We start from the raw sequence: 13,762 nt of genomic DNA, 5'->3' as shown, positions 1-13,762 counted from the left end.
GATCTCCTTTCGAACCCTCGCTGGGTGGGTGAAGTCCAGCAGATAATAAAAATGGGACATGTCCTGGTTAAGGCTTGCAAGCATAAATATTTAAACGGTGGGGTGACGACCTCCATTAGCTTAGAGACAGTCGGCTCCTTGTGTAAGGACCCCTCTCTATTCGTGTTCGCTTTACCCAAAGAAATTAAATGCTATCCCAAAGGGTTTTGAATGATCTAAGTGGTGATCTTCATGATAAAAATTCTTACTTTAATGCGATTGTGCAAGGATAGTAATCCTGAAATTTTTAAGCAAGCACTTACTTGTGAAGCATGCGAATTCTAGCATGAATTGTATATGAATGGTCTTAAGCCACCAAAAATGAGGTTTTGGATGAGCTTATGTATTCAACTGTTGTTGAAATTTTCCTTATGGCAAAGAACTTATTATCTATAGTATATGTATGAGTACTCTTTATCGGACTTTCTAGTTAAGGTTTGGTGTCGTAATAAAAACTTTCTAACTATTTGATTTTAAGTATTTTTGAAGTTTGGGATTGTTCCACTTGAGAGTAATAAACCGCACAACTATATTTTAAGCCACTAAAATGAATTTCTGGTTGGACAGTGTGTGTACTCAGTTTTTCTGATTTTGTTCTTGGAACCTGTCCTGGTGGGGGCAGGGTTCATTGTTAGTGATTTTGCAGGGTTGATGTCGAGGCCTTGGAATATGATTATTGATCAAGAAGAAGATTTTTATGTTTGAGATGGTGACTGAGGTTAAAGTTCGATGCTTTGTTTGGAAGTATTTGTAATTTGTTATTTGATTTTCAAGTTGTTATGTTGTGGGCCCCTGACCCACAGATTAGAATCGTTTTTATAGGTTTTGTTTCCGCTGTGAATAAATGTAAATTCGAGGATTGTCAAGTGTTGATTGTGTTTTGTGTATCTTAAGTGTGATTAGTTAGCAGCTCGGAAGTGCGGGCTGTTACAGGTGGTATCAGAGCAAGGTTGTTTTAGTGTTGTCGTGATCTTCATATCATGGCATGAGCTTAAGAAAGATACTTGGGATTGTTTGAAATTGATTCGGGTTATTAGTTGGAGAAAAATCGAGGAATAGAAATTGAGAAATTGAAGATTGTGTATGAGAATTGAAGTTTGAGAAAGTGAAAGTTGTTTTGAGATTTTACCTTATAACATGAGTAATGATTTTGGGGAATCATGATTTCAGGAAATTGAGTTTTATTGATTGGAAATTATGGAGAATTTGAATTTGAGATTAGTGATTATTTGTCTCAGAAAAAAAAACTGATCTTTCGAGGTGGCGGAGTTCAATAAGAGTTGATTTGATTGATTTTCGTTAAATATGTTTTATGTGATCTTTCTGTTTGAAATGATTTAAAGTTTTACGTTTTTGAATTTCGAGGACGAAATTATTTTAAGGGTGGAAAAGTGTAATAGCCTATATTTTAAGCAGGTTTAATAACGACTTTATAAATGAGATTTGATAAGTATAATAGCTTATATTTTCAGACACGTTTTAGTCAAAGTTAGCTATGTTCATATTAGTAAAGAAATTACTTTGAGAATTATTTTTTTTATCGTCTAAAGTAAGTTCTAAGCACAAATAAGTTAGTGTGGATTTTATATAATAGAGATATTGAGTTAAGGATTTCAAGCTTTGAAATAAAGAGAAACCCATTTTTAATTACAATTTATCTCTCCTTGAGTCATCTACTTTAGATGCTAAAGCATCACTCTCTCCTCTTCATAACTTCTCAATCAAGTGCTAAAGTGTATTTTTTTCCATTGATCAATTATTCTCTTCAAGATTTCAGTTTAATTATCCAAGTGGTTAAGAATTGGGAGAAACCTTAAAACAAAAATAAAACCCCAGAACCTCAATTTTCTCTCTCCTCTGATTTTATACCCCGTACTGTGCATGCTCAATTTCTTCATTTTAGAGTCGGAATTTACCCAAACTTATTGAATCAAAGTTGTAGATCTCGAAAAGTTATTGAACTTAGACCCAAAAATCACTTGATTTGGAGATTGGAGCTATGAGTTATGGTCTTTGCAAGTTTGGTGTTGCTACCTTCATTTCTCTCTCCTTTGTTTTTATTCCGACAATCTGTTACCCCAATTATCTACAATATGCAATCCAATTTTGCTCTTTGTTGCTGAATCAAAGTTGTAGATAACTTCGAGCTAATGAATTTTGGCACAAAAATCACTTGATTCGGAGTTTTGAGCTATGAGTTATGATCTTTGTAAGTTTGGTGTTGCTACCTTCATTTCTCTCTCCTCTGTTTTTATTCTGACAATCTGTTTCCTCAATTATCTATAACATGCAATCCAATTTTGCTCTTTGTTTCTGAATCAAAGTTGTAGATCACTTCGAGCTAATAAATTTGAGCACAAAAATCGCTCAATTTGGAGTTCGGAGCTATGAGTTACGCCTCACACAAGTTCAGCACTGCTGTTGTACCTTGTGTTGCGTTGCTGTCGTGGTTGGCTTGTTTGCCCATGTTGTCATTGCTAACTTGTTGCCTTGTTGCTGCCAATGAACTTATTATCTATAGTATATGTATGAGTACTCTTTATCGGACTTCTAGTTAAGGGTTCTTGGTGTCGTAATAAAAACTTTTCTAACTATTTGATTTTAAGTATTTTTGAAGTTTGGGATTGTTCCACTTGACGAGTAATAAACCGCACAACTATATTTTAAGCCACTAAAATGAATTTCTGGTTGGACAGTGTGTGTACTCAGTTTTTTTGATTTTGTTCTTGGAACCTGTCCTGGTGGGGGCAGGGTTCATTGTTAGTGATTTTGCAGGGTTGATGTCGAGGACTTGGAATATGATTATTGATCAAGAAGAAGATTTTTATGTTTTGAGATGGTGAACTGAGGTTAAAGTTTGATGCTTTGTTTGGAAGTATTTGTAATTTGTTATTTGATTTTCAAGTTGTTATGTTGTGGGCCCCTGACCCACAGATTCAGAATCGTTTTTATAGGTTTTGTTTCCGCTGTGAATAAATGTAAATTCGAGGATTGTCAAGTGTTGATTGTGTTTTGTGTATCTTAAGTGTGATTAGTTAGCAGCTCGGAAGTGCGGGCTGTTACAAGTGTGTTATAAGGATAAGAGTAAAATAAATATATGATGAAATTATATCAAAATGGATGTCTATTTGTAGAGAATAAAAATATATGAATATTGGTATATTTTTTTTATTTTGACCTAAAATATATTTCTTGAAATATACAAGTTTAGAAATTGCAAAAAGTAATTTGTTTTGGATAAACAATATTGTGACATGTGTGCTAATCATATGTTGCCACATGAATGTTAACTTTTGCTATAGACAAAAATGTCTATAACTGCTAGCGTTTTATCATTTCTCCTTTTCAACTGTGTAATAACTTCTACCTTTCACTTTAAACAAGGAGCAAGAGTATTTCAATAGGATTTGTTCCATACTCTAAAGACATTTTCAATTTTGTCCCTACTTTGAACTCCCTGACCCTCGCATAGTCGCATACTCGCATACTCGCATCCATCTATCCATCCGTTGGCTGCTTGGCTCTCTCCTCTCCCCTCTCCCCTCTCCTCTCCTCTCTACTCGCATCCATTAACCAAAATTCACCTCTTTTTTTTTGTTTTTCTGGGTTTCAATTGACCGTTGATATTTCTGGACTCCCGTCAAAGTTCACATCTTTCAATTTCTAAATTTCCCTCTTTTGGAATTTGGACTTTTTTTGATTTCCCCTAAATTTCTCTGCTTTTTTTGTTCTACCCACAAGAAAATCTTCATCTGGGTATTTTCCGAAATGGGTAAAAATCAAGCTTACAAAGCTATGCAGAGATCCAGGGTGGGGTCCAGTAATTCTGCTCCAGATGAGATTGAAGATGGCATGGTTTGTACCCTTCTATACTACTTTTTTTTTTACTTTCTTGCCTTTCAATTCAGTTAGTGATCTTCTTGTGTATGTCATTGTGAAATTATTTGGTTGTTTCATTCAATTGAATTTTTCATTTTTAAGTGAGCTAATTCTTATATGTTGTTGGATTGATCATCTTTAATCTTGCCATAATTTGTATGAGAAATTGACAGAAATGTCAAATGGCAGTGTGTGGGTTGCCTTCGGTAACGAAAGTGTGGATTTGTAAAAAAGAAAAAGAAAGAAGAAGCATGAGGTGGTATTGGCATTAGCATTATCAAGTGGGCGTCAAAATTTACTGGTTTATTTACTCGATTTTCTTGTCCTAAGTATGCCAATGTTGTCTAACTTTCGTGTGCTGTGGGTTTATCACCCTCCAACAATCGTTGCGGCTATTTCGTGCCCAATCTACATACTTTATAAGAGATCATATGATTACTGTCATGTTCTTTTCATGTGATAATGAGTGCAGTATATAGCTGCTTTAGCTGGGGAAGTAGTGTATGGGTGCTTTGAAGAGTCCAATGGGGGATCTTTTGTCGCATTTTGTGTCTCGTCTTACGTCCCACTCCCATTGTCTCTAATTATGCCACATCATCTACCTTCTCCAATAATAGTATGTAACCAATATGAAATTGGTGATGTGTCGTATGATCCCAACCTTCTAAACCTTTTCTCGACATATAATGAGTTGTAACATATGGTTTGACTTGGGCAAGCAATACTCTTGAAGGGTGTAGTTTGTTTGTTGTCATGTCCCTTGCCAGCATGCGGAGATACTGTAGTGGTATCTCATGTTGTAAGGGATCTGGTGGAGTAAATAAATTCATCTGATTTTCTGTTGTATTATCATAGGTGAGGTGAGATGTTTAGCAATATGAGTAGCTCAGTAATTGGAATGGGTATGTATTTAGGTTGCACCTAATTTCTGTGTGGCAATGCTGTCTTTCTTGTTAGGTTACAGTTTTATATATAGGATTAACAAGTTGCTCTAGATAGAGAACTTGGCTCTTGAAATTGAAAATTGATGACTTGTTGCAGAGCAAGCTTTAAGAGTTTGTAGCGTACAATTATTGCACTTTATTTTGCAATTCAGTTCTGTAGGCAACCATGTTTTTTCCTATACTGTTACTGATGAGGAGAGTCGCAGGTGGATGGTTCATTTCATACACCAGAGTGGCATGCTGCTCGTTTGGCTAACTTAAAAACTTCCCACACAGTCACATGGGAAGAGTTCAAGAAGAAGCAAAAGGTATCTATTTCAGCTTTTCCTCATGCTTTGACTTTTAGTCCAAATACTACTACTCAGACATCATCAACTTATCTGTTTGACTGGTTATGGTGCTACCTCTTCTTGAATGATTTTCATTCAACATTGGGTTGGTTGGGTTTCTTGAAGCATTTGTTTCAGTAACTAAAACATACACGGGATTAATCAAATGACTACATACAACCTTACCTAGCAAGGTTCATAGTGAGCCATGACCATTTTCAACAACTATACCCTAGGTGGGAGCATGTGTTTTTTTTCCAATTGATTATTAGCTGTGACCTCTGCTTGTGAGGTTTCTAGAAGTTTACGGGGATTTTCTCTATTCCTTACTTATCTTGTTTGTATTATTAGTTTGTTGGGGAGTACCGTACCCGTTATAGATACTTATTTTTTGCACACATTAGCCCATTATAGAGACTTGCTTTACACATAGTACCCATTGTAGAAAGGAAAAGGTTTACAGGAAAAAAGTGCAGAATATATTTCATCTTGTTTCTGTTGGAAGATAAGATGTTTAGAACTGAGATTATAAGTTAAGTGATTGACAATGAGCAGAAAGCCTCTCCACTACTATCCTAGCTGTCTGAATTGCGTCTCATTCCCTTGATGATTTAGTTCCTTCTTTTTCAGTATGACATGTCCTTAATTTGGTAGTTTATGTATCCTAGCTGGATTGTTATAGTAGCTGATATAAAATCTTTGTCAAGTTATTATCTTGGGATTTGTGACTCTAGCGGACTCTATGAATTAGAAATCTGATGGTTGATCATACGTGGTCTCTTTTTCAGGGATAATTTTCAATATCCACTTTTTATGTCAGTAAAGAGAGGTATCATACGGGTAAACAACGTTCTTACAATGGATCACAAAGATATGATTCGAGATATGCAGTGGTTATTGATATATAAAGAATGTTAATTGTCGGATGATTTTCTTTCAGTTTCACGGATGGAATATTGTTCTTCAATCAACTGGAGTGAATGTTTGGGTATATTAATAATTTGAATACCTTCCAAATTTTGGCTCGAACTTCTTCTGTGTTTTACTCTAGGGTTTTATAGTTGTGCTCAGGAGAGAATATTGTAGTTCACTATCATGCTAGCAGATTGTATTTACCCTTGTCTAATGATCTGATGGTTTTAAATAGATCCCAATTGATGTTGTTACTTATCTTCACATGTTCTGCCCTTGGCATAGTGTACCTGATGTAAGCTTATTATCACTCTGATCTGGCCTCTTCATTCCCATACATCTGTTTAGTGATGGGTTGTATTTGGTGACAGTTATCCAGCATAGGAACATGCCCATGAGTCAGTTGTCTATAAATTTGTGTCTAGCTCTTTTTGCTAATTGAGGTGCCAAGTTATCAATACCTGAGTGGTTTTAGTAGTCCATGTAAAACAGGATATCTTTAATAACCAAGGATGCTGCTCTTGTTTGCAAACTGGGAACTTTGAAGGATGTAGCTTCTGAAGAAATCTTGAAGATATAGAACGGTAGTCGAGAGATATACTGCATTGAATTTCTGAAACACTATCTTTGATGCCCATGATTTTGTTACTTCAAGGCTAATACTTGTCTGAAGCATACTAGATATCTGAAGTCCATGACTTATTAGTTCACTGGTGTCAGCTTCGCTTACCTTCTTGCTAGTTCGACAAACTGCATAGATCAAGAGTAGTATTGACTATGTGTTTGTAATATAAATTTGTGTGATCTGATCCATTCCCTGGCTATCACATTTGCATCTGCTACCCTTCCCTCGCCTAGTATTCCAGACAGCCAGAGAAGAGATTGTGGCTGTTGCCATAGAAAAGATTACAAGATTACGTCCTTTTCTTTTTTATCTATACAATCTGACTTTCACGTTTGTCAACACAAAACTTTGACCATTAATATCCTTAATTATCATTAAGTGGAACTTATAAAGAGCCTATATATTGAGTTAAATAAAGATTCCACATTACCATGCTTTCCTTTTGTTATAAATCACAAATGATGGTCAAAGTAGAGGATGTGAATGGTGCAAAAGTATAAGTGTGTAGATTAAAAAGAAATGGAGGAAGTAGTTGCTTGTGCGTGTCTTCAAGAAAGACTCAGTTTCAGGTTCTCATGTTTGCATCTAGTGCTATGATGTCTCTGACTGATTATTTAATCTTTCCAGGAGGATGCACTAATAAGGGGTGAACAAGAAGCTGACAAAGACAGAATGATGAGAGAATACAGGGCTCAACTAGATGCAGAAAGAGAAGGAAAGCTTTCTCAAGGAAGAAACCATTCTAGTAGCAAGTCAAAAAGTAGAAAAGGTATGTTCTGAAGGCATATCTGGCCATTCGGGGGCTTGGGGTTTAGCTATTCCGTTGAATTTCATAAGGTCATGTGTAAATATGGTGTGCACAAGGTCCACATCTTGCTTTGGAAGAAAACATAGTTGGATGGTCTCTCTCCCTTCCAATTTTTCTTTTCCTCTTGTTATGTGCTATTATGAATGATATATACTTCCTCATATTTTACTTTTATATCTCATATCTTGGTTTTATTTTTACACCTCGTTCGGTTTTTTCGTTCCTTGTGGTTTCTTTCATATCACTTCCCTCATTTTCCCTTTCTTCTTGTTTTACTCTCTTTAACTCATACCTTTACTTTTATAGTTTCATTTGTCACGGAAGTGATTTCTTATGACGGTCCTTGTTAGTTGTCCCCAAATCATTTTGGGACTAAGACTTTATGATGTTGTTGTTACTTATTATTGTGATCAGTGACTGAGTTTTACTTCCCATCAGTTGATGAGAAAGTTATTCAAGTTACAAAGAAAAGGGTAATAGATACAATTTTTTTTTATGATTTTAGATTTCTTAAATTTGGATTTATCGAAAAATGAATTATAACGCCAAGAAGATGTCTGAGGTGTAAAGGAGGGAGATTGTGAAAATTATTATGCCAGTAAGTTATTGCTTATTAACTTATTTACAAAATGAAGAAAAGTTGAGTGTTGCTCTGATTGGAGCACTTGGGCTCCAAGTCTAGACTATACTACAACTTGCATTCTTATTGGAAAGATGCTTTGCCAACTTGAACATATTTTCACACTTTGGCAATCTAAATCTTCTCTCCTTCTAATGCTGGAACTAGCTCCTTCCAAACTGAGAAATGCCTCAAAGAGAACACCACCAAAGGACAAAAAGGCAGAAGGTGATTGATATATTCTCCCTCTGAGTACATTTTCAGTGGGAATTTTATTTTTAATTGTTGCTAGAAATATTATAAGGACTATCTAATAGATCTTGAGTTTTGAGAATATAACTAAAAATATTTGTTTTGAAAAACTACATATTTCAAATTTTTGGTGTTGGAAGCCATAAACGTGGAAGTGGGTCCCTTTGACATATGTTTGCTAACAATCCAAATCAACTCACACAAACAGTAATGATGTAAGGCACTAAAATAGCGAAAGAAATATGATACGATTGCATTGATGAATCAAGTTGATCAATTTCCAATACCATCTATCCACTTTTCTGAAAGAAATCCCTATTTCATTCTCAATCCCTTCTAATTACTGATATTTCCCTAGCTTATCCATGATAGACTGTTGCCTAATATGTGGTTGGCTTCTTTTCCACCTTTCCCCACGCGATGTGATTAAAGCACCCAACTCCATGGAACTAGCATATTTATGCGACGAGGCATGCACTACTCTCTTAGAAACTAGAGGTCTATATGTATTCCATAATCAAATCTCTTGACCTCTTACCCATTTTCTAATATTCTCAACCAATCTCCCATTATCACATTGAAAATCTAAGACTACTATGTAAATCTATTTCCTACTAAGAAGGTAAAATCCTTAAGTTCTTTTTCTTAGATTGATTTTAGGCGAGCTCTAGGGGCTAGGCCCATGGTGTGATGGAAGTATGCAATATGGTTTTCATCCTGGAGGAGCATAACAACAAGCCGAAGCCGGGAGGCATTAGTTTCAAGACTTAAAGGTCGGTTGAGATTAGGCATAGCTAAGTTGGGTGTAGTTGTCATCTCTCCATAAAGGTTCACAAAGGTCCATGAGGCATTTGTAAACGAAGCACAAGTCGAATTGAAGTATAAATTTCCTAGAAGGCAATGTAATCCTCCACCACCTCAATACTGTGTAGGTGAAGTAAAACAGAATTGCGCTTCCCCTCACATGGGTCAGCTTAACCTGTCCTTAACAAAATTCCGAAAGCTTTAGCAGGAGTAATAGGTAGGTCAAGCTTGTTGCTTGTGTCCCTAGATATAAAAATGTGTAACCTCTATGGTTAATCATCACTACCACTAGCTGTTCGCAAATGATGCCCACTTTTTTGAGTGTTTCAGCTCTAGTTATGACCATTATTGAGCACAGGCAAGTTGAATGGGTTCAGAGATGGATTTTACCCCTTAATTAATTCGTTGCCCAGTAACCCCCCATCATGGCCTCATTGATGAGTAAGACACTTGGCTTTTTCTTACGACACTTATGCCCCACCAAGCACTTCTCGTCACAACGATAACGTAACCCCTTCTCTTGGGTTTGCTTGTGTCACTTAATCAACGAACTTTCATCATAGGAATGGTTTGGATTGGTGGTTGGGCCCGAAGCTAAGCTTGTCCTTAATCTTCTAATATGGTCGGAACTCGGTCTTAGGATCAATATATCATCACATAAATCGTCATGGTTCTGTCCTTTTGCAATCTTTTGCGGCATCCCTTCAAACAACGCCATGAGCTCTATGAATCATTAACGATAATCCACCACGCTCCCGTTCTGGTGGTGAACTCACTGGTCGAAGACGAGTGAAGCTGTTACCGCAACAGAAGCCCTTTAGGCGGTGGTGGTGCTCTAACAAATACCACATGAGTTCATCTCCCTCCACAACCACCATTGCAGTCTCGAAATCATCCTCCTTAGTCCTCACTCGAATGATAAAAGCTATAATATCTCTGAGCCGCTAATATCCATGTATTCGGGTTTCTTTTGTCAAACAACGGAAGATCTAGCTCCTTTGATACCAAAATGATAAGAATCGTAATCAACAAAAAACAATGAAATCAGGGAAACAAGATAGCTAAAACAAAATGATATGACTATATTGATGGATCATGGTGAAGAAAACCTATAGAATCTACCCACTTTTGAGAGTTTAGCTAAGCTAAGGTGGTACTCATCTCTCCACTTTACAGGGTGAATCCCTACTGCGTGCTAAGCTAGTAAGCTCAACAATTCCACAATTGCTCTTGTTCCTCAATTCAATCTCTAATCAACTATATTCCAGACTCCCACTTTTACCCTTCACCCACGTGCCTTTACGAACTTTTGCGCACCATTCTACAATTGCTCTTGTTCCTCTTTGGTCTACATAGTGCACAATGGGAGGTTTAGGTGTTATTTTGCACAGCTTTAACGAATTTCGTTAGTGGGCACTTGGCTGTGCCACCAACTCTAAATTCATATCATTAGGCAGTTGTTTTTAGAAAATTATATATATTAGGTAGTTGTTAATATTTCTATTGCATCCCAGTAAAAAAATAAGCAAGTTCAATCTTCCTGTTATAAATGCTCAGAGTGCCAAATTCATTGTTTGTTGTTTTTTTCTAAATTGAAGCTTCTAAACATATAAAGGCTTTTGATGTAACAATAATGATGGAAAATCAGAGCTCCAGCTATTTTTTTTTGTTTAGTGTGTTTGTTTGGTGCTGTGGTAGTGGTAAGACTGAGCATCACCTTTAAGTGCAATGGATGTGTTCCTTGGATTTGGTGTGGGCCATTCGCAGATTAATTGTGTTAACTCTGAGAGATAAGGGGAGGAAAATCCTTTGTTGGTCATGCTATATTGGAGGAATGGTAAGACTTTCCCTAATAGATCCTGGCATCGTGCTGTCGTGAGTCTTTGTGAGACAGAGTAGTCTTCCTTGCTGCTATACTTGGTAGTCTTTTCAGGGTTATCTCTGAATGACGCGCTATGTGATTGTCCCTTTTTTATGAATGTCGCTTTTTCCCATTAGCTTTTAGAGAATTTTGTCCCTTTTTTATTATTAATGTTGCTCTTTCTCTTGTTGTTTCTAAATACTAAAAAGAGGGATAAAGGTCGGTACATCATTAACCAAACAGAAACGTGGAGGCGAGTTGCATAGCTTTGTCTTGACGGTGTTTCTTTTCCTGTCACAGATAAAGATAAGAGCTCAAAGAGGCGCACCAGCAAAAAGAGAAAGGTACCTTCATTTTTCTTTGTGGTTTCGTTGTAAATGAAGTTCAAGGATTTTGATTTGTGTACTGCATATGTTGGAGACATGCTGACAGATAACATGCACCATCCCTATATCAGAAAATGGAGCTTAGTAGGAGATATTGACTAATAAATAGTTATCTTTGATAATTCAAAATTTAAGCTTTAATTTTGAAGGTGGCATAAGTAACTAGTTTCTTGCAGTACTTCATGAAGAATTGCATTAAAGTTGCGTAGCTGTTAAGAAGTCTAAGACAATAAACAGTTATTCATTATTCCCTAGAAATCAATTCTTGCAGAATGTTGCTCTAGCTCTTAAGATCTGATGTTTGAATAATCTCCCTGCCTCTGAATTGGATCATTGGATGTTAGAATTGTGGTTGTTAAGCTAGACATTTTGGATTCAACTTCAATAACCTATGAGCAGCAGAATTTTCTTTTCCGCACCTTTTAACCAACATCATGCTGTCCAGTGTCTTCAGGTATATATATATATATTTTTTAACTTTGCGATACTGCGACCCTCAACTAAAGTGCTGTAAGATGTTGCAAACTGTGGCAAATCTCCTCTGTTCTATTTGTGGATCCTTGACCTGCATTGTATTGCATTCTTCTGTCTTGGGGGCCATATCCGGTATAAGATGAAAGTTGGACACTTCCATAGCCAATCAAGATCCTCACTGCATTTTTAGATTTTGAAGCATTAAAAGACCCGATTATCACTCCAGAGTGCCGTATATGGTGTGACTTCATATTTACAGCTTCATTTGGAGTTATTGCTCTTACGGGTGGATTTGTAGGTAGTAATTAATAATGGTATTAGTAATGAGTTTGTGTGTAACTGTGCTGAGGCTTCGAGGGTCACATAACTTTATGGAGAAATACCACACTTGGGGTTGAGTTGAGTGAGTTACCATGGATTTTTGGCGTTGACTTCTCTTACAAAGTTGCACAACTCTTTACCTTCTTGTCTACAAATGGATCGTTATTGTATAGCCATACATCTGATACGAAATTCCTTTTTGATTATTTCTTTGTGAAAAAATTCTGCCCGTTTTAAGAGCTCCCCGTGGTTATGCTTCGTTCAGTATGAATGATGCTTTATAGTTTATTTTCCTTTGCCTTCATTCATGTTGGCTAATCTTTCACTTTCGAAGTCATCCACGGCTTTTAAACGTAATTGATAATATTTAAGTGCAGCTTTAAGATAGACTGTAGATAGACATCAATCGTTAGCTGTGGTTCTACATCCCAGTCTTTCTTTGTACATTGATTGCAGTTTTCCTTGACAAGTTTATCTCCACAACGCCAGCTTAGGAGACATTTCTTTTTGAGCTCCTTTGTTAAAGGTGCATTGCTGCACAAATCATTAATTTTCAATATGGTCCAGAACAGTGAGCTGTTAGCTGAGCCGCTGAGGTCAATGTACTCCCTTTGTTTATCTCATGAGGTGTTTTGTGGTCTCCATTTGTGTGAACCTTTGTCCTATCATCTTTTAGATTTTCAAGTAGTTTTAGACTTTTAGTTCATTCACAAAATTTAGCTTTCTTTTGTCCTTAATTATATTCATTGTTGTGATGAGTTTTTATTTGGCTATTCTAATTGAACAGTCATCGTTACTATCTATTTTGCAGCACTCACGGAGAAAATCTTCAGATTCTAGCTCCTCAAGTTCATCTTCTGAATCTTCAAGCAGCGATGATGAAGAGAGAGAGTCAAGAAGGTCAAAATCTAGGTCTAAAAAAACAAGGAAGGAAAGAAAGCATAGGTCTAGAAGCAAGCATTCAAGTAGCGATGACGATACTGCTGGTCCATTGCCACTTTCTAGGTTTTTTGGCAGCGTGAAGAGCTCGTGAACCAGAATAGAAAAGTAATTCCAACTTGTAGCATTTTAGTTGTCATTTAACAGGGATTTACATTTTGAAATGTCTTCTTTCTGGTTTTTTTTTCTTTTTATGAGAATATGTTTAATAGCATTCTGTAACTGTATGTATTTTAGAGAGCAGGGAAATTCTTTTACATTTCAAATACCATCCATCTTCAAATCTGTGGTTGGATATTAAAACATACATGAAATTTACTCCCTGGAATCTGCATGTTGTTTTCTTTTCTTGTTTACACTTTAAAAAGAATGGTAATTCCTGCCTGTATATAGACTGGCTATGTTTCGTTTTTCAGTGAAGCAGATTTTGTAGTGTGCGTGTGTCTAAATCTTATTATTATCATTGTTAAGAATTCAAGCTACAGAAGCTGTGTTCATGAGGTAGGTATCTTGAAGTCAACCGATATGAGCTTTTCTTTTGACGTATCAGAAGAGCAGGTTTGAATCTGT

At 36.3% G+C, this 13,762-nt stretch overlaps 1 protein-coding gene across 2 annotated transcripts; it reads left to right on the top strand.

Moving 5' to 3' along the window:
* Nucleotides 1-3,417: 3,417 nt before the first annotated feature.
* LOC104889028 (uncharacterized) lies at nt 3,418-13,520 on the top strand. Of its 2 annotated transcripts, XM_010674163.4 has the most exons (7): nt 3,418-3,894; nt 5,094-5,170; nt 5,980-6,031; nt 6,132-6,179; nt 7,356-7,497; nt 11,373-11,416; nt 13,065-13,520. In XM_010674163.4, the coding sequence occupies exons 3-7, from the start codon at nt 6,005-6,007 to the stop codon at nt 13,284-13,286; spliced, it is 483 nt and encodes a 160-aa protein (XP_010672465.1). In that variant the 5' UTR covers nt 3,418-3,894; nt 5,094-5,170; nt 5,980-6,004; the 3' UTR covers nt 13,287-13,520. The 2 variants fall into 2 exon arrangements, with proteins under 2 accessions (XP_010672465.1, XP_010672464.1); XM_010674162.4 differs by lacking the exons at nt 5,980-6,031; nt 6,132-6,179 and having other exon boundaries at nt 3,444-3,894; nt 5,069-5,170.
* Nucleotides 13,521-13,762: the final 242 nt, after the last annotated feature.

This window comes from Beta vulgaris, chromosome 3 (assembly GCF_026745355.1).
Source record: "Beta vulgaris subsp. vulgaris cultivar EL10 chromosome 3, EL10.2, whole genome shotgun sequence".
NCBI classification, from domain to species: Eukaryota; Viridiplantae; Streptophyta; class Magnoliopsida; order Caryophyllales; family Amaranthaceae; genus Beta; species Beta vulgaris.
This window is presented reverse-complemented; position numbering and strand designations above follow the sequence as displayed.

Bases quoted from the DNA above. Each gene is read 5' to 3' on its own strand.
- LOC104889028 (XM_010674162.4), top strand. From the start codon at position 3,808: ATGGGTAAAAATCAAGCTTACAAAGCTATGCAGAGATCCAGGGTGGGG. The intron at 5,171-7,355 runs GTATCTATTTCA...TAATCTTTCCAG, and splicing joins AGTTCAAGAAGAAGCAAAAG to GAGGATGCACTAATAAGGGG. The intron at 11,417-13,064 runs GTACCTTCATTT...TCTATTTTGCAG, and splicing joins GCACCAGCAAAAAGAGAAAG to CACTCACGGAGAAAATCTTC.